The sequence below is a fragment of the Magnolia sinica genome, chromosome 11 (genome assembly GCF_029962835.1).
Source record: "Magnolia sinica isolate HGM2019 chromosome 11, MsV1, whole genome shotgun sequence".
Taxonomy (NCBI): Eukaryota; Viridiplantae; Streptophyta; class Magnoliopsida; order Magnoliales; family Magnoliaceae; genus Magnolia; species Magnolia sinica.
In genome coordinates this window covers 9893687-9915206 of record NC_080583.1, presented here as the reverse complement: position 1 = coordinate 9915206, position 21520 = coordinate 9893687, and the positions used below count along the sequence as shown (strand labels likewise).

Genomic DNA, 21520 nt, shown 5'->3' with positions numbered 1-21520 from the left:
TTTGCTTATTGTTATTATTTAGAACATCGTGAACGCTTTAGATTTCCTTGTTTGGTTTTTATTTTAATTTACTTCATCGCCAAGTAATAGGTGTCGTACATCATGCGAGTTTTTGTGTATAGGGTTCTTCCTATAAATAGGCACCTTTTGTAGTTCTTTTGATTCATTGAAGTTAATAAAAAAAATTTGCTTTATTTTTCTACTCTCTTCGTGAGTTGTAGAAGAATTCAAAAGTGGGTGCGAAGCCCTCCCTTTTCGAAGGGCTAACTACCGTGGTGCAAAGCCACATCGATCCCAATTCACCCCCATCTTCCATCATCTTTTTTTCCATCTTCCCTCACCATCCGTACTTCGAATTTGTCCTTTTGTTGCATCAGATTTCTTCATTACAGCAGGTTTCCAAATTTCGGCCTGCAGGTGAACTGAAACTTCGGCGGAGCACCACGCACAAACCGTACATTGGATCGAGCTGAGATTTGGGGGTTTTAGAGTCCATCCCTAGCCGACCAGGGCCAAGGTGGCCTTTTTCTGAATAGTGGGCCCCACACATGTGCGGCCGGGATCACACGCACATCCGTCTGGGCTATTATTGTTGTCCACACACGAGATCATCTTTTGGCTCAGGTTTTTATCCTCTCATAACCGTTTTTCATGAATCCTAACCCCAAATTACATGATCCCTAATCGATTTGTCCCTTTTTATCACCTTAGGGTTCCTTGAATTGAAATTAGGGAATCCCTTGGATTAGGGACTGATTTTTATGCATGAGTAGTTGATTTTATTTCCCTTTGACATCGTTTGGTTTATAATTTTTATTGGTTCAGTCCTAGTCTGTGTCGGCTTGGACCCGCATAGATTCTCCTTTTTAATTGTATGTTTGGATTTTCATATGGGATGTGGAATTTGTGTGATTGTTTCTGAATTGGTAGGATTTAAGCCTGAAATCTTGCATATCATATTTAATTTTTCATGTCCTGCATCAAATTTGGTATCAAAGCCTATGGGTTCTTGTAAGGGAATTCACCACATATTTAGGGTTTAGTTTGTTTGAGTCCTTCATGCATTCAGTCCATCATATATAGCTGAATTTTAGTAACAGTGTGTAGTCACCTTCATATAGAGTCTCGTAGGGTCATTTAGTTTTTAGACGCATATAGTTGTCATAAGCAGATCCTTAGGTTGAGCAAGTCAGTGTATGCCCACACGTACGGGTCGCGGCTTCGGTTTGCACCCCACACTAAACATGGAGCAACTACAAGAAACAGTGGCCAAGTTAGCCCAGCAAGTTGAGTCCTTGAATAAGCATTTGGAACAACACATAGATAAACGTCTCGAAGAAATACAGGCCTCCTTCAGGGTCAACCCCACCACTGGGGAGGATGCCCAATCTTAGGCAGTTGGTCAGGAGGTTAGACCAAGGAATGGAGGCAGCCAAGGAGGTGGTCATGGGCACGTACCTGTGCACCCACCCCGTGAGGGACATCATAATCAATATGACCCAGATACACAACTCCTCAAGGGAGTTAGGGTAGATGCTCCTACTTTTGATGGCCACTTGGACCCTAAAGCTTTTTTAGATTGATTGGCGGATATGGACCACTATTTTGAGTAGTATGATATGTCGGATGCTCGACGAGTCCGATTCGCCAAGATGAAGCTTGTGGGTCAAGCAAAGAGGTTTTGGGCGACGGTTGAGCGAAAAAAAGAAAGAGCGAAGGAACTTCCAATAGTCCATTGGGGAGAAATAAAAGAAACGCTGAAAGAGAAGTACCTCCCTTTCTTTTATCGTATGCGGTTGATTGAGGAGTGGTAGTCTCTTCGACAAGGTTCCATGAGTGTTGCTGACTATATTGAGAAATTTGAAGAGTACTCGACCCGCTGTGAGGTTGATGAGGATCCTGTACTCACCCTTGCTCGTTTTAAAATGGGCCTCCGTCCTGACATTAGGAGAGAATTGCTCGCCAAAGATATAGACACTATCGAACAGTTGTACTAAGTAGTGTTAGATGTCGAGCAATACCTTAAAGCATTTGTGGGAAGGCGGTTTGACTTTCGCGCATCCGGTACTAAGGCCAACCCCTCTGGGGCTAGACCTAACACGGGATTTCAAAACAAACCTTCCCCTAATGTTCAGCCCAGACCTAAGGATGATAAGGGTAAAGAGATTGTCGGGTCTAGTTCACGTGGAAGTGGGGCCACTAGGTGTTTTAGGTGTCAGGGGTTTGGTCACTTTGCTCACCAGTGCGGCACGAGAGAGGGCACCAAAGTACTCCTTATTGATGGGCAAGTAGAAGTAGTGCCCCCAGAGAGTGATAGTGAGGAGGAGGAATATGAGCCAGTCGGAACCCCTAGTGATGAGGAAGAGGGAGCACAAGAGTCTTTGACCCTCGCAATTGTGCGTTGCGCCCTAGCTCAAGCCAAGAACACTGATGACTGGCGCCGCAACACGATCTTCTACACTTATGCAAAATGTGGGGAAAAGAGCTGTAAGATGATCGTGGATAGTGGTAGTTGTGCCAACGTGGCATCCACTAGCACTGTGAGTCGTTTGGGCTTGAAGCTGGAAGCCCATCCTCAGCCCTATAGAGTCTCTTGGGTTGATGAAACATCCATTCCAGTCTCGCACCGCTGTCTTGTCCCTATTTAGTTCGGATCTTATAAAGACACAATTTGGTGTGATGTTGTTCCTATGGATGTGGGCCATGTCATTCTGGGTAGGCCGTGGCTCTATGACAGGGATGTTACCATATTTGGTCGTTCAAATGTGTGTACATTCTGGTTTGAGGGCAAGAAGGTCAAGCTAAATCCTCTACCACCCAAGAATACAACTGGAAAAGAGTTCACCACACAGAGTGGTGTGAGCGGCCCAAAAGAAGTGAAGGAGTCGAAGTCCAAGTCCAAACCACTCCATATTTTGAATGCCAAAGACTTTGAGCGAGAGACGGAGGCGGACTCGATGATATACGCCCTTGTGGCTAGGGAGAGTGTACCAGATACTAGCGTAGAGTTACCCACTGAGGCCATTCAGGTAGTACATGAGTTTCGTGATGTTTTTCCTGATGATTTACCGAATGAGCTTCCCCTTATGAGGGATATACAATGTCATTGATTTAATCCCTGGGCAACTCTACCAAACCTCCCACATTACGAGAATGAACCCGAAGGAGCACGCCGAGTTGAAGAGGCAAGTTGATAACTCCTAGAGAAGGGTTTCATTCGAGAGAGCATGAGTCCGTGTGCCGTGCCCGCCCTTCTTACACCTAAGAAGGATGACACATGGAGGATGTGTATTGATAGTAGGGCCATCAACAAAATTACAATCAAGTATCGATTTCCCATACCGCGTCTTGATGACATGCTAGATGTGATGGTTAATGCTACTATCTTCTAAAAAATCGACCTCAAAAGTGGGTATCACCAAATCCGTATACGCCCTGGTGATGAGTGGAAGACGGCCTTCAAGACGAAGGATGGGCTATATGAGTGGCTAGTTATGCCTTTTGGGTTAACTAATGCCCCAAGCACTTTCATGCGTGTGATGACCCAAGTGTTGAGACCCTTCGTGGGGAAGTTTCTGGTCGTATACTTTGATGATATCTTGATTTATAGCATGACTAAGGAGCAACACCTCAACCATTTGAGGCAGGTTTGTGGGATCCTTAAGGCCGAGAAGTTGTACGCCAACCTAAAGAAGTGCGCGTTCTTGTCTAGTAGTGTGATCTTCTTAGGTTTTATTGTGTCAGCTGAGGGCGTATCGGCGGATCCCGAGAAGGTCAAGGCCATCGTTAATTGGCCTGAACCCCGCAATATTCATGAGGTGCGCAGCTTTCATGGCTTAGCCACCTTTTATAGGCGGTTCATTCGAGGCTTCAGTTCCATTGTGGCTCCCATCACGGACTGCATAAAAAAGGGAGAGTTTCAATGGACAAAGGCCGCCTCGAAGGCCTTCAAGGAGATAAAGGTCAAGATGACCGAAGCTCCAGTTACGCGACTTCCAGATTTTTCAAAAGCTTTTGAAGTCGCATGTGACGCGTCAGGAGTCGGCATAGGGGGAGTACTTAGCCAGGAAGGGCACCCTGTCGCCTTTTTTAGTGAGAAACTGAATGAGGCGAAGCAAAGATATTCCACCTATGACAAGGAATTCTACGCGGTAGTGCAATCACTACGCCATTGGCGACATTACCTATTACCGCAAGAATTCGTCTTGTTCTCAGATCACGAGGCCTTAAAATACTTAAACTCTCAAAAGAAATTAAGCCCCAGGCACGCTAAGTGGGTTCAATTCCTTCAAGAGTACACTTTTGTGCTTAAGCACAAGGCCGGTGTAGAGAATAAACCTGCCGACGCGTTGAGTCGTCGAGTCGCATTACTCAACTCCATGAACGTTGAAGTTACGGGCCTTGAGCGCATCAAAGAAGAGTATTCTGAGTGTCCAGATTTTGGAGTTGTGTATACGTCTTTATTAGAGAGTCCATCAGGAGCTAACAGTGAGTATTTGATTTTGGACGGATATTTGTTTAGGAGTGACCGCTTGTGCATACCACGCACCTCCCTTCGCGATTTTCTTGTCTGGGAGTTACATTCAGGGGGGGTTGCAGGTCATTTCGGTCGTGACAAGACCATTGCCCTAGTGGAGGATAGATTTCATTGGCCAAGCCTCAAGCGGGACGTGGCCAAAATTATAGGGCAATGTCGTACTTGTCAACTGGCAAAGCAAAGGAAACAGAATACAGGATTATATACACCTTTGCCAGTCCCATTCATCCCTTGGCAGGACATCAGTATGGACTTCATGCTTGGACTTCCAAAGACTATTCGAAAGCATGACTCCATATTTGTTGTCGTGGACCGTTTCTCTAAAATGGCCCACTTCATTCCTTGTTCTAAGACCTCCGACGCCTCTCATGTTGCCAAGCTATTCTTTAGTGAGGTTGTCAAACTGCATGGGTTACCAAAAACCATAGTGTCTGACCGTGACGTGAGATTTATGAGTTACTTTTGGAAGACACTATGGCACATGATGAATACTAGGCTCCAGTTTTCTTCTGCTTACCACCCTCAGACCGATGGCCAGACTGAGGTGGTTAATAGGAGCCTAGGGAGTTTACTTCGATGTTTAGTGGGGGAGCATACCAGGACATGGGACGCCGTACTACCCATAGCCGAGTTTGCATACAATAGTTCTGTCAATAGGTCCACAGGTCTAAGTCCTTTTGAAGTCGTTACTGGTTATAAGCCTAGGAAACCTATTGATCTTATCCCCATGTCATTGTCTCATAGGCCATCAGAGTCTGCAGAGTCTTTTGTGCATCACATACATGCATTGCATTAAGAAATCAGGCGAAAGATCACTACTAGTAACGAACATTACAAATTTTCTACAGATCAACATAGACGTTTCAAATAATTCAATATTGGGGACTCTGTGATGGTCCGCACCAGGCCCGAGCGGTACCCTCCAGGGGCCGTTCGTAAGTTACACGTGCGTAGCGTTGGGCCCTTCAAAATTATAAAGCGAAACGGTCTCAATAGGTATGAGGTAAATCTTCAACCTTCCATGGGAATTAGTTCCACATTCAACGTGGAGGATCTAGTTGCTTTTCAGGGACCCACTGATACTTTGTCCAGCCCTTCGCCCACCCATCCTGATGTCCCAACCTTACCCTTTGATCCATGGCCTCTTCCCGACCTTTCATCCCAGCCTCTGCCTTCCATACCTAGCCTTCACACACCCAGAGAGGAAATAGAGGATATCTTGGACCATGAGATAATTTCCACGTCGGATGGCGGGTTTCAGAAATACCTAGTTAAATGGAAGTCACGCCCAACTTCGGACAGCACGTGGCTCACTGAGGAGGAGCTTCAGAGACTTGATCCAGACATCCTAGAGCGGTTCAGGAGTTTTATTTCGCCAGTGGCGAAATCTTCGCAGCCGGGGAGAGTTGATGAGGACATCGTGCACACGCACGCCCGCACACCACCACCCCTACGCACGTACGTACGCAGAAGGAGGACCCCACCATCGATTTGGCTCGATGACGACGTCCAGGAAGGGCCTCCTAACTAGAAGACAAGTTTTGGTTCAGAAAAGTGGCCCGATAGTCAAGAAAAGCCCACCATGGGATCTCATGATCGTGGCCCACTCGTCGGATTGGTTTTATATTTTAAGTTTTGCTTATTGTTATTATTTAGAACATCGTGAACGCTTTAGATTTCCTTGTTTGGTTTTTATTTTAGTTTACTTCATCGCCAAGTAATAGGTGTCGCACATGGTGCGAGTTTTTGGGTATAGGGTTCTCCCTATAAATAGGCACCCTTTGTAGTTCTTTTCATTGAAGTTAATAAAAAAAAATTCTGCTTTATTTTTCTGCTCTCTTCGTGAGTTGTGGAAGAATTCAAAAGTGGGTGCGAAGCCCTCCCTTTTCGAAGGGCTAACTACCGTGGTGCGAAGCCACATCGATCCCAATTCACCCCCATCTTCCATCATCTTTTTTTTCCATCTTCCCCACCATCCGTACTTTGAATTTGTCCTTTTGTTGCATCAGATTTCTTCATTGAAGCAGGTTTCCAGATTTCGGCCCGCAGGCGAGCTGAAACTTTGGCGGAGCACCACGCACAAACCGTACATCGGATCGAGCTGAAATTTGGAGGTTTTGGAGTCCATCCCTGGCTGACCAGGGCCAAGGTGGCCTTTTTCTGAATAGTGGGCCCCACACATGTGCGGCTGGGATCACACGCACGTCCGTTTGGGCCATTGTTGTTGTCCACACGCGGGATCATCTTTTGGCTCAGGTTTTTATCCTCTTTATCCTCTCATAGTCATTTTTTCATGAATCCTAACCCTATATTACATGATCCCTAATTGATTTGCCCCTTTTTATCACCTTAGGGTTCCTTGAATTGAAATTAGGGAATCCCTTGGATTAGGGACTGATTTTTATGCATGAGTAGTTGATTTTATTTCCCTTTGACATTGTTTGGTTTATAATTTTATTGGTCCAGTCCTAGCCTGTGTCGGCTTGGACCCGCATAGATTCCCCTTTAATTGAATGTTTGGATTTTTATGTGGGATGTGGAATTTGTGTATTTGTTTCTGAATTGGTGTGATCTAAGCCTGCAATCTTGCATATCATATTTAATTTTCCATGTCCTGCATCAAGCGATACTTGGTTCTGCTTAACGGATCCCCCAAAGGATTTTTCAAAAGCACTAGAGGTGTACGCCAGGGGGATCCATTAGCCCTGTTAAGGATGTTGATTAGAGGCTAGGAAGAAGGAATTTTTCGCAGTTTCAAGGTGGAAGGAATGGAGCCTCCCGATCTCACATCTTCAATTTGTGGATAATGCTCTTCTTTTTTGCGATGCTGAGATGGCCAAGGTAGACAACCTTAGAACGATTATTCGCTGCTTTGATGCAATGTCAGGTCTTAACGTTAATACAAAGAAAAGCAAGATGTTCGAGATGCTTGTGGAGGATAGAGCTGTACACGAACCAAGTTAGCTCGGTTAGCTTACTCAACTCGACTTGAAAAAGCTTGATTCGACTCGGTTTGAAGCTGAGTTCGAGCTGATTTTTTTAGCTCGAAAAAATTTCGAGCCAAGTTCGAGCTTGCCCGATCGCTACTCGACTCGGATTGAACCCCAACTCGAATCAAACCAGTTCAGTGACTCGGTTGATGTTGCTCACCAAGTGTTTGATGAAATGACTCAACGAAGTGTTGGCTAGTGGTGAGGAAGGTATGATGTTACCTACTGAGTGTTTGACAAAATACCCGTGAACTGCTGCTGTTGTTTTACATACTGTGAGAAATTGAAGGTGCACTCTATGTGTTTGAGAAAATGCCGCAGAGGTTCGATCTTGGCTCGAACTGGCCCGAGCTGCTAACCGAACCGAGCCGAGCTGGCCAATCAGGCTCAAGGACCAATCCGAGCCGAGTTTGAGCTAGGGTCAGCTAGTGGTCGAACTGGGTCGAGCTGTGCCAAGCTCGACTCGGTTGGACTCGTGTAGAGCTCTAGTAGAGGATGTCGAGCTTTGGTCATCGGCTGACTCTTTTGGTCGTGAGGTAGGCATGCTTCCATCGACCTTCGTTTGTCTTCCTCTGTGTATTGGAAAACCACCAAATTACTATTGGGATAGCATAATCAAAAAATTCAACGAGTGTCTAGCTAGATGGAAATGTCAATACCTATCTCTAGGGGGTCGCATAACAATGACAAAGGCAGCTCTCTCAAATCTTCCTCTTTACTTCATGTCAATAGTCAGGTGCCCGATGTCGGTTATGTCCAAGCTAGAGAAGTTGCGGTGAGATTTCCTATGGCATTGGATGGAAGATAAAAAGAGATTTCACCTTTTGGGATGGAATGAGGTTTGCAAATCCTACAAAGAAGGTGGTGTAGGGGTCAAAGATCTTAAAGCTATGAACATGGCGCTGCTAGGAAAATGGTTGTGGAGGTTTGGAAATGAAGAAGAGTTGCTTTGGAAAAAGGTCATCAAAGCTAAATATGGGTGCACAGAGGTCAAGTGGTGGACAAGGGACATTTCTCTTTACAAATTGTCAGCTTTGTGGAGAGGCGTTATCTCCTTTAAGGTGCCATTTCTTGAAAGTGTTGGTTTTCCTCTTGGCAATGGAGAGAATTAATTTTCGGACAGATGTATGGGTAGGAGAATCCATGTTGAAAGAAGACTTTCCTAGTATTTACCACCTCGTGCCGAACCCTTCTGTTCTTGTTTCCAATTGTTTCTCTTTTGAAGGAGGACAGGTGATTTGGGAACCTCCATGCAAAAGATATCTTCGAGATGAGGAGATAGATGAATTTGCAGATCTACTTAATCACATTCATCTTTGCCGCCCGGAGTCATCCTCTTTGGACTACATGATTTGGAGATTTGATAAATCAAGTGCATTTTCGGTCTAGTCTCTCTATTCCTACCTCACCAAGAATTCCTTGGAAAGAGGAGTCAAACACCAAGCATGTCTAGCACTATCAAGTTCCTCCCAAGATCACGACCTTTGGTTGGTTGGTTGGGAGCAAAAGGTTCTGACTGTTGATAATCTCTGAAAACGAGCTATGATTATCCCAAACATTTGCTTATGCTATATGGGAGACGAGGAAACGGTGGACCGTTTATTCGTTCACTGCCGGTTTATTGGGACCATTTGGTCTAATATTTTGTCCCGATTTGGAGTAATGTGGTCCCTTCCGGCTTCGGCAGGTGATCTATTGGGAGATTGGCATGGGATTAGTTTGGGAAAAGAAAGGACATTGATACAGAGAATGTCCATCCTCGCTATTTGGTGGTTTGTTTGGGAGGAGTAAGGTATTCAAAATCAGTTACGTACTGGCCGTAACGGACGATACGTAACGGTAACGATTGATACCGTTACGCGATACAGCCCCGAAACGGGGCACCTCGGCTTTTGGGGTTTGTAACGGCCGTTACGGTACCAAAACAGCTATTACGGGCCATAACCCTAAAGAAAATAGGAAAAAATGGAAGAAAAAAAAAATACCTTTTTTCTTTCTTTTCTTCTTCGTCTTCTTCTCGGGCTGCTGCAGTTGCGGCCCTGTTGCAGCAGCAGCAGTTGCTGTTGCCTTCTTCTTCTTCTTCTTCTTCTTCTTCTTCTTCTCTCTCTCTCTCTCTCTCTCTCTCTCTCTCTCTCTCTCTCTCTCTCATTTTCATTTTGGGTCTTGGAAAAACAAATGGACTGTGTGGTTGTTTCACAGCCACGCACTTCAATTTTTTTTAAAAATGTTCTGTGGTGCACTTGCATTGTTTTGTTACGTGGGGCCCACCTTGATTTATGAGTAGTATATCCATATTGTCCATCAATTTTTCAGGTTTATTTCATGGCAAGAACCTTGAAATGAAGGGATCCAAATCTCAATTGGACCACACAGTTGGGATTGAATGCCCATTGTTAAAATCTTCCCAATGCCCACTATAATGTTTATTTTCCATCGAACCTGTTGATAACGTCACATATACTTTGACCTTGATGAAGGGAGAACACAAATAACAGCTTGATCAAAAAAAAAAAAAAAAAAGTCTTAAGAAATTTTTTATGGTGGGAATTAAATCCTTAGTTTGTGGTTCACCTGAGATTTGGATCAGCCTTAAGGTGGGCCCCACTTTTAAAGGGATACTCACTAGTGGTCCATCGAAGATTTAGATATACCTAAATTTTTGGACCATGCCTTTAAATGAGTTGGCAAAATAGATTGATGGCATGGATATGCAAATACATCAAGGTGGCCCGCCTGGCCCACTAGTGGTCCACCTGAGATCTGGATTTACCTTATTTTCTTCTAATGCCCTTAAATGAGTTGCCAAAACAGATGGATGACATGGATATATAATACATAATCGAGTGGACCCCAGTACATGGCACTAGAAATTTATACATGATGTATATATCAACTCAAAATTAACCAATTAAATTTCGGGACCATTGTTGCTAAGTAACAATCCCAAAATTAAATAACTCCTACAATTTTCACCATTAGTTTGCAGACACTTGTTTTTTGAAATAGGACCATTTGATATTTTTCATTTTTCACTGTCCAATAAATATCCACCAATCCATTAGTGGGATAAGTGCCAATAGATTGCATTAATTTGAGGTTAGTTTGGGCCATCAAAAGGTCCCCAAATCAGCCCCGAATCGACAACACTATTTACCTCAATTTAATTTTAATTTTTTTAAAGATTTATGGGGGGGAAATGATATCAAATTGTTAGGATACAAAAGTCCCTAAACTCTATATATTGAAATGAAATGTATGTAAGTCACGAAGTATGCAATGCACTAGCATTATAAATAAAAGGAAAACTTGAAAATATAAGATGTTTTGGTATTACATTCATTATAGTAAATATATATAGATATTATATATAGTTAGAAAACTAAATATAAAGGGTTTGCAATTAATTTCAGGTTGTCAGGTTCATAAATCCATCAGACAGCCCGATATAGCATTCTCACCAAAGAGTGGACCGTTACACCACCATAAACATGTTCCAAATTATAAATGAATGCATATTTGGAATATTTAAAATATTCTGGATTTAATGGATATTTTTCCATAATTTTTTGACCCAAAAAAAAATAAAATTGCACCGTTACACACCCTGTATCAGTCGTTACAGCCAACATGGGGCGTATCCGTATTGGTAACGGTGGGCACTGTTACACCCACCGATGCCGCAACGGAACACCTTGGGGAGGAGAGATGCTAGATGTTTCCGAAATGAGAGCAAGTGGTGGAAAGCATTTCCCAAAGGGCAAGGCTCCTAATCATAGAATGGGCTTCCAACTATGAGAAGCTCAAGGATTATAATTTTTCTTTCTTGGGGGATGTAGTTAGGCCGCCATCTCTGCAATTTAGTGTTTTGTTTGTGTTGAGTTTGCTTTTTGGCTTGTTTTAATAAAATTCAGTTTTCTTAATTTATACATAAATTTTTTTTAAAAAAATCATATTTAAAATCTTCTCATCATGCAATTATCAACATAGAGTTCACCAATATTAAGGGTGTTCACAATATTTTATCTTTAGCGGTGACGGTAACATGTCTGAAATTAGTTTGTATTGAAATGAAATTACGAGAACGAAATGGGCAAAAAAGAACACATCAAAGAATGGATAGGACTTACCATGTGGTAAATTTCATAACCAGCTTTTGGCCCCCAGTATGAATAAGCTCCAATGACAAAGTTGTATGCTATGTACCCTGATAAAAACAATTGTTTATCAATGAATAAGACAGGTACATTACAAAGGTGAGAGATTGACTAATTACACATAAAAATAACCCAATATGGAAAATAGATGAGATTTTCAGTCACTTTCCTACTAATGAACACACCTACGCTCATATTGAATTTTAAAAATCAAATAAGGAAAAAAGTGGATATCCCATACATGCAAGATGGAAACATAAAAATACGCCATGGAAGCATGCACCATTTGCATAAGAAGCACATCATTTTACAACTTCAAATCAACATACAAGCACAAGAACTTTGCGGGGATAAAATGGGTAGCAGAATACCTAGAACATTTACAACATAAACCTTATCAAGCAAGAGTACTTTCATATCTTTCCAAAACCTGGCAAACTGATTCTGAATCTCGCCTGCAGTTTTTGCCCTGCCATAAACAAAAGAGGAAACCAACTGGTAAGCTATGTATTAGACATTAAAACTTCAATTTGTTATTCATCATTGCAATAGATGTAACTTCCCAGGTTTAAAACATAGTTGCTGCGCTATCAAATTAGGCTACGTCAGAATATCAGACCATTCATGCCATATCAAGTAAAAAAGACAAATTATGTATAATTTGTAATGAGGACACACACACACACAATTTGTATGAAAGACGCACAGAGCACACATGCTTTCTGTGCATGCGCACATGCAGCAATAGTTGCAGAATGCTTAAGGCAACAGATCCTATACCCAATGACTTATTGTTCATAAATGCGGAATAGATTTTTATCTAGTGTTACTGGTATTTTGCTTTAGGGGTTTGTTAGGATACCAACCAAGCCACTTCTTCCATATGTCATTTGAGTGAATTTTAACAAAATTTTGACTTTATATTGCTGACAGTGTTGATGACTTAGGTCAAGTTGCTATAAAGAAAATGGTCTCGTTCAATTTGATCCTAGATTGCTTTATAATAGTGTGTGTTTGTATTTTCCAACCCATACATCTGGTCATATGAAAAAAAATATCTTAATCTGCACCAAAAATCTGAATTTTGATTAAATGTGAGTGATTGGCTAATAAGAAATTCTTACTTTTCAATGTTTTTATACACACTGCATGCAAATTATAGAAAAATAACAATGAGCACATAGATGTGCTAATCCAGTCCCAGCAATAAATAAATAAGAAGAAGAAAAAAAAAAAAAAAAAAACTCCTGTCCAAGCCATTGTGTTACCAGATTCCATATACACACTCAAAGAGAATACATTTTATCTATGCAAACATAAGAATACAATAGACATTGTAAAAGCTGGAACAGGACACCCCCTTACAAGGAAAACTTCTTAGAGCCTCCAACATGTAACTCTGCTTTTCCACCCAACATGTCAACAGCACCTTTAGAATTTCCGATATCTGAAAAAAGAAAAAGAAAAAAGAAAGAGCTTTGATTACTGAGAAAGAAAATTGAATGCAAGTAAAAATAGAATCAATTATCACCCCGAACCATGTTGCTTTGATATGGATGCAGTAAACTGAATCCCTTGTTCAGGGTAAGTGCATGAAGCCGCATGATGCAACCAGGCCCTCACGTGGGAATATAAAGAGATTTAGAGTGGGCCCCAAATGATCACATGATTTGACCAAGATGGCATGATCATATGTTCGATTAGGATTAGAAATGATTTTCAGTTTTGTTTTAGTTTTACGCCTTTATTAACAAAGGCAAGTTAATAACACGTACTTATGAATTATTATGAAGTAGCACTGAGTGAAAATGATAGCCTGTGAAAATAGAATCAATTATCACCCCGAACTATGTTACTCTGATATGGATGCTGTGTATCAAACCCCGAGTAGTTCAGGAGTAAGTGCATGAAGCTGCATGATGCAACCAGGCCCTCACATGGGAATAAGAAGAGATCTAGAGTGGGCTCCACCCAATCACATGAGTAGAACATGAAGAAATGATCATACGTTACTAGGATTAGAAATTACTCAGTTTTGTTTTAGTTTTATGCCTTTATGAATAAAGGAAATTTACCAAATAACCCCTACTTATGATTTATTATGAAGTAGCCATATGTTAAAGCAATTTGGTAAATTCAATTCTCATTATGGTTCTGTTTGTTTATAGCCTATAAAAGGCTCTCTTGGATGTGTGATTAATTATTGTTCGGAGAATAGAAAAGGTTCAGTTTCTTGTTTCACTTTCATGGTAGAAGAAAAAAGAGGGGGTTTTTTATTATTATTTTGAATGATGAAAGAGGGAGGAAATCTTGAAGGAAACACTTAATGCATCCTGCGCTAGCCGGATCTGTTTTGGGTTGTAGAAAGATTGGTTGCCAAGGGTTTGAGAAAAGCAGTACATATGATGTTAGCTCGTCAGAAATAGTAGCAAATGGAGCACCTTCGACTTCTGGAATAATCACTTCAGCAGAAATCGACAACTTCTCTGTTCCAGCAGAAGGGAAACCTGCATTTACAAACTATTTATGAACATGTGGAAATTTGTCTAAAATATAATTAACTCCAGAGAAGAAAGAAGCATCAAAAAAGTAAAAAGTAAAAATGACACACCTTTCAACTGCAAAGGTTTTATGACAAAGCCAAGAACAGCAAATGGAAGCATCAAAATTGCTTCTCCCCAGAATGCAAAACGCCAGTTTAGATGACCTCCAACCTGTGAGAAGACGGCTCATTATTTTATTTAATCCCAAAAAAAAGAAATCGAATGCTTTGCCGTATTTCCGTCAAAAGCCCATATACTGATCTCTGCTGAAAAAGTACAGCTCTGAGTCTATAACCCTACATACACAGTGCAAAAAGAAACAAGTTGTACATTGATTACCAAATGAGAATTTGCAAGCACAGAATTTGATTTTCGCATTCATAATACTTCAATGCCTCAAAAGCACACATATGATGCTCAACTTGATAGTAGTTATAGAACTTATCAACAGAACACTTCTGATAACTCCCTTGCTTCTTTGAATTATGGTAGCAAAAATGTTTGACAGCCACACCATCACAAGAATGGTTTTTTTTTTTTAATGGAAAATTTTATTGAAAAAGGAAAAGGAAAACAACAAGGTAAAGTACAACACCACCCCCGGAACCTCCCAAAATCACAATGAAGAGGGAAAAAAAAAAATCTAAAACAGAGCCCAAATCATGATATCAGACTTTTGAACACCCTCTTACGCCAGGAGGATGGTAGATATTTTTATGAGAATCTAGTAAAGTAATGCAGAACTAGAACATTCATTTCATGTGCAAGAGACAAGACCAGAGAGCTTAAATCAGTAAAATATGCTTGATAGTATGATAATTATTAAAAAAAAAAAAAAAAACGTGTACAGGACCCAATTTGTACAGCCAAAAATTTTATACCAGACCAAGTTAAATTTGGTGTGTTAAATGAGTCATGACTCTTCCGACTCCAAAAGAAAATTTGGTATGACTCTTTTTCGGTTAAAGGCTCTTTTTTTTTTCCCAAAATTTCAAACATATGATTTATAATGTTTGCATTGTAGAGGTTAATAAACAGGTACACATTAAGTTAAATTTTTCTAATTCAACAAGAAAATGCCACACAAATTTGAAAGTTGAAAAAAGCCTTGATGTTGAACATGAGAATATGACTGCTTTGGTATTTGCTTCTTCAGTATCTTAACTTGTTTTTATATCTAATAAGCAGATGGAATACCATGACAAAAATAACTAAGGGAGGTAAGAATCTTCAAGGATGGATCTTGCGGCTAATCAATATGTGACAAATTACGTGGGATAATTGAAATGTTCCTGTGTTAGTTCTTTCTATTATGTGGGTTTAGTCTCACATTGTTATAACCATTGTTCGGAGTACCCCCAATATTATCAAAATATCCCTGATATTATCTAAATCTCCAACTCGGCAATACTAATAGCACTGGTAGTCTCATAAATTCCAGGTATCAGCAATGTATCACTAAGAATCACTGATGTATCGCTGATATTTTCGACTATGTAAATTCCAGGTGTCGCTTGTATCACCAGTGTATCGGCGATATTTTGATAATATCACCGATGTATTGATACCTCCATAAATCAGTTTATTAAAAAAAATTCCATTTCAATTTTTTTATTGGTGTATGGTTGTTTGCAATGTTCAAATTGACAGCGGTAATATCAATCACATCACGATATCATTGTTATCACAACATGGGTGATATCGAGACCAGTCTGTCGTTTCCTTTCCAGTTGTCGACGATTTCTCGGTGAAATATCATGTGTTGTTGATATTCTAAAATATCGATGGATGTTTGAATGGATAGATGGTATGGATGGAATTGTTGGACTGATTTCTTACGACAACACATGCTTTTAGGCCCCCATTAAATGGAAACTTATTATGTATGAATTCTTTTTGCAATTTTTTAATTCCTAAATATGCAAATATCTGTATTTTAGCATCTCCTGAAGTTTCACTGAAAATTTGCACCGTTTTCCCCATGTTTCCCCGCATATCCACTTATCGGCGATATTATTGGCCATATCGATATTGCTTCCGTATCCCTGGTCAGTAAAACTTGTAGCAATACCGATACTTAAAACACCAGTTATACCCAACGCTCCTATCTATAGAAAGGGACTCTAGGAAGATTTGTGGATTCAAGAAACCATTTAGTTGTGAGGTATCCAAGGCTGTACTCTCTTGCTATGTGAAACTCGGTCATCAAAAACACTTTACTGGATATATACATGGTAAACTCGTCTGGAATCTCCATTTTAGATGTAACCTTTGGGATAAATTCCTATGGTTGTAGATTTATTAGATCTCCTCAACTAGGTAATTTTTATCCCCTTGAAGAAAGTTGGTGGCAGGTCCCTTTCCCTAAAGGATGTTTATGGTCCAAGAATTTTCTGAAGGAATCGTGCCCAGACGTATCTTCTAAACCTCCATTGGCCCAAAGATTGGGGCGCCTAGGCCTCAGGGAGAGGCTTTTCTTGGATTATCTTATCTTGTTAAGAAAGGGCTTTCAAGGCACCTATTCTCCAATGTGAGAATTTTGTTCTTTCCCACCAACCAAACCAAAAGCCACCACCCAGAGCAGTCCTAGGTACCTCCAATGTTTTAAATATCGTTATTGCGTAATGTATCACACCCTTGGGATACGGATAAATATTGGTTATCGCATGGGATATATCGGTTGTATCGCGTAATGTATCATTGTTATTGGGAAACATGGAAACATTGGGAAATTGGTCGAATGTTTCAATGAAACTTTAGAGATTGTTGAAAAAGACATCAATGCACACTTAGAAATCAAAACATTACAAAAAAGTGCGCACATAATAGGGGTTTCCGTTGTATGGGGTCCTAATATATGTGCTTTCTAACTTAACTAATGGAAGTATATTCAAAGTCTATTCATATAATTTATAAACGTAAGAAGACATGTATGGAAACACAAGCAATACATTCAAAAGCAAAAGAAGAATCACTAGATTAGGTTACACACATGTTTAACTCTGTGTTTAGATACAAAGATTGCAACTGATTTGTGAGAAATTGAGAAATTTTGTTTTTTTCTCAATTTTCCGCAACTTGACCCATTTGCCCCAAATCTCAAAATTGAAGTTCTAAATCCATAATTTTTCATGGAAAACATGAAGAATCATAGATTTGTAACCATTTGACACTAGTTTAACGTGATTAACAACAAAAACATGGATAGAAAATTGAAAATGCTCACTGGATCGAATATGTGAGATATATTGGCAATACCCATGTGTTTCGTATCGCACAGGTGGGATACAAGATATATCGTGGGATATATCAGCTGATATCATCAATATTTAAAACACTGGGTACCTCTATATGTGATCGATGGATGGGATACTTAGCTTGAGACTGTTGTTCATTACGAAAATATGTTGGCACTTGGTACTAATGCTAGTACTGAATTCTCAACAACAGTATGAAAATATGTTGGTAGTTGGTACTTAAGCTAGTTTTGAATTCTCAAGTATACATCTATATACTCAAGGTTCATTCCTGTCATAATATGTGGTTTTGTGCCTTAGAAATGTAAACATTAAAATTTTCATTATTTAGAAATATTAAAAACCATTCCTTGTTTAATAAAAATAGGCAAAATGGGTCAAATTTTCAAATAGGAATCATAAGAGTGAATATGAATAGTAGCATGTTACAAATGGGACAGCCATATCCAGATCCGTATTCTGAAATTTTGATAAAGGAAAACTGGGAGAGACATAACCCGTTCCCATATCCATATTCATATCTGGGGGTCATAGAATGCAGCAACTAAATGCTCTGAACTGGTAGTAGTGCCCCAACACTCTTACCATAGGTACATTTCGTTTGCACTTACTGTCACTTGTTTCCTCATATTACACAAAAGAATGTGTAAGAGATCATAAATAAATGGAGCTGCAAAAGTACTCCCAAATCATTTGTATACTTCCTGTTGCCCGAATGAACAGAAAATGTAGCCAGACCAATGGCAACAGGATGAAGAAAGTAGTCTAGCTTCTAAACAAAGGAAACCAAAGAAGCTTGTGAAGGAGAAGAAGAAGCTCGTGAGCTATTTATCCATAATACATCTCACTAGGAACGAGACTTTTTTTTTTTTGGAAAGATAACGACTTTATTAAAAGACCACACCAAATTTGAGCAGGAAAGAAAACAAAACGTAGGAGATTAGATTTGACAAAGAAAAGAATAGAAAAGGAAACAAGGAGTCTGCCAGAGACAGGTAGCTCACCAATCCCCCATAAACATAGCCGACTGCAATTCCAGTTGGTATACACATGTAGAAGACTCCAAGCCATGCTGTTTTCTGAGTCCATGGGAGTGAATAAAATATAAGATTCACAAGAGAGGCAAACAAATACATGCTTAACCAAACAAACAGTTCAGATACAGCATGTTAAACATGCATAAAGGCATCTAGATCAAACGTCGAAAATGAAATATGCGTGATATATGAGAAAATATTCTTGAGACAAAAGCCACTTACAGGTTATTGAGACCGGGTCACTGAGGAAGTAAAATTAATGTCTCAGCATGACTTCATGTTGTTTGAGGTTACAAATATCAGAATTAAAGGTATACTCAACATACAAGTTAATGTCACATATTCATTTACATGATAGTTGTAATATTGTATTGTGATAACTGTAATATGATACAACATACAAATATTGTCACAAACTGGAGCAAAATGGTAGCTCGAATTGCTTCATATGAAACAGAAGGTAATGAAAAGCATTAGGGAGAACAAATGGCATTTTGTTCTTCTTTACACTAATCTCCCATAGGCTAAATAAAAGAAGTGGAGTTTTGTTGAGTGCATGCCCTACTGTATTTGAGAAGGATGGGGTTATAAAATGGAAATACCCATAGAAGATTTAAGAAGGCAATCCCTGGTTCCAGTTGTCATAAATAGTTTTTCTTTATCTTCTTGTTTATTATGGGCTCCACTTCTCCAAGGAAATGACAAATGGATTTTTCCAGATTCAGGATGGCTGCCATCAACCTCTTAGCTTCCACAGAGCAGCAACACCATTCCAGCATCCATGAATCCCAGTAGGATCCTTCAGTTTGTTGAGGAGAAACTTGAAAGTTATCTTGCATCATAGATAGTTCTAAGAGCAACCAGATCAAGTCCACTTATAGTAGGGATGCATTTAAAAGCAATGACAAAGTAGCTTCAAAGTAATCAATCAGGTATCCAATGATAGAACATTCTGAAACAAAATTTGCCTCAGAAAATGCATTATTTATCATTAGGCGGTCAAATGACCTCATCAAAATCTGCAGTGGCTAGTCTAGAAATATACTTCCTCTGTTTTGTTTGAAATTCATGAAGCAATAACAAAAAGGAATTGATTGGGGGGGGGGGGGGGGGGGGGGTTTTTATAGGAGTGTGGATGTTGTGAGAAAGAAATGGTCCAATATTAGCTTGTCAGTGTGAAAATTTCTAAGTGCGCCACATGCATTATGGAGGCCCATCATTGCAAAAGTACAGGGTTAAGGATAGTGGGTAAGGAAAGGTATATTGGAAGAATGGGGTGGGCATATGGAAAGATACAGGCAAGTTGAGGAGAAAAGGGGTTATCATATGCCAGCATCAACCTCTAGATCAGAATTTTCGAATTCAATGATAAAGAAACTTACATCAAGATCAAAATTCATTAGAGAACTCAAGAGATTGAGAAAATCAAAACCTTAGCAATGGGAGCATTATCGTCAATAAATGGAGCAGCAAGACTTATGAATGAAGCCTCACCAACACCGACCAGCCTAAAAAGGATAACTAAATCATTAGCACTACTATAAGAAACAAGATAATCAAGCATGCTTCTTAAATGCTCATATATTTGAAGGTTGGCCCACTTACATGCGGAAAATGGTAATAGACCAAAAATCAAATGAAAACCCACAACCAGCTGTAGCAAATGTCCAGACTGATAATCCAACTCCAATAAGCCTAAATGGATTATGGCTGCAAAAGACCACATACAAGTACTCATAAATGATTAAAAAAAAAAAATGGGAAGATGGGTGTGTGTGTGTGTGTGTGTGTGGAAGAGTATGGTGGATTCATGATCTTAAAAGATGGTTGCATCAATGCAAAAGCCAGGGAACCACCTAAGACCTATAAGAGCCTTAGAACCCAGATAAAAATCTGAAACGTCCATTTGGTAGTTCCTACATTTGATTGCTTCTGGTTCTCAAGAATCATTTCAATTAGACAATACTAGCCCCCAGTATGTCACTTGGAAGTTATAACAAAAAAATGTCAATGTTGGCATGGTCAGGATCATCCCGTTTGTATATTCTTTTCACAGTGACCTACAAATAGTGTGTTAGACTGAACAGAAGGTCCAGATTGATATTGGACTTCAATATGTCCCAATACAACCAGCATTGCAAACAGTTGCTTGTGATTCCCACTACACATATATAGAAATTTTCACATTCACCCATATTAATAGCAACCCCCTTTCTTCCTGCCCATAGTTTTCAATATTGGCATCATAGTAACCGTATGGTGTCCATATCAGCTTGATAGTATACATCATACGGGACTGAATTGGCCTAAACCTTTATATATATATATATATATATATTTAAAGGCCATATCAGGCTGTATCAGCACCGATACAGGTCTGCTATGGACCGATATAAGCCGATACACCCATAAATGCCCAATTTTGATTTTATTTTTTTATTTCATTTATGTTTCCTCTTCTTTTTTTTTCATTTAAACCATGAAGGAAGCTTAGAAAGTCATTTTAGGCTAGATCTAGACCTATTTTGGGATCAAAACAAATGATTTAAGTGGGATTTAACAAATTGAAGTGAAGTGGACCATTATGGAAAAAAATCAGAAAGAAGGGTAAACCTTTGCTTTCTTTTTTAATGTTTTCATTTCTTTTTGTTGTATTTCACTGTAATGGCCCCTAATTCACCAAATCATGCTTGATGTGTGTTCAATTAAGGCCCAGGTCAAACCAAAAGACAACATTCTTGCCAAAGAATGGTCTGACGTACCATTATATGCATGTCCAAAATACAAGGGAAAAAAGAAAAAAGACAGATTCCTGAACATCTCATTTTCCTTTTTTCTTGATATTTTCCTTAATTCTTTGGCTCAGAAAAAAATCGACCGATACCAGTAAGCAACGACCATATCATATCGTTTTTTATGTCGGGCCAATACACCCCCTGATGCCAATATTCAGAACCATGTTCCTACCTATGGTTAGAAAATAGTACAACACTACAACTCTC

At 39.9% G+C, this 21520-nt stretch overlaps 1 protein-coding gene across 1 annotated transcript in view; it reads right to left on the bottom strand.

The window, feature by feature from the left end:
* Positions 1–21520, bottom strand: part of LOC131218779 (probable sphingolipid transporter spinster homolog 2) — a 49124-nt gene that overhangs the window by 14214 nt on the left and 13390 nt on the right. Inside the window, exons 4-11 of the mRNA XM_058213570.1 lie at positions 20124–20228; positions 19951–20026; positions 18486–18560; positions 14293–14395; positions 14123–14188; positions 13047–13128; positions 12053–12150; positions 11655–11731 (exon numbers count right to left, since the gene is read on the bottom strand). Of these exons, the coding sequence (XP_058069553.1) occupies positions 11655–11731; positions 12053–12150; positions 13047–13128; positions 14123–14188; positions 14293–14395; positions 18486–18560; positions 19951–20026; positions 20124–20228 (682 nt within the window). The remainder of the gene's footprint in view (positions 1–11654; positions 11732–12052; positions 12151–13046; positions 13129–14122; positions 14189–14292; positions 14396–18485; positions 18561–19950; positions 20027–20123; positions 20229–21520) is intronic.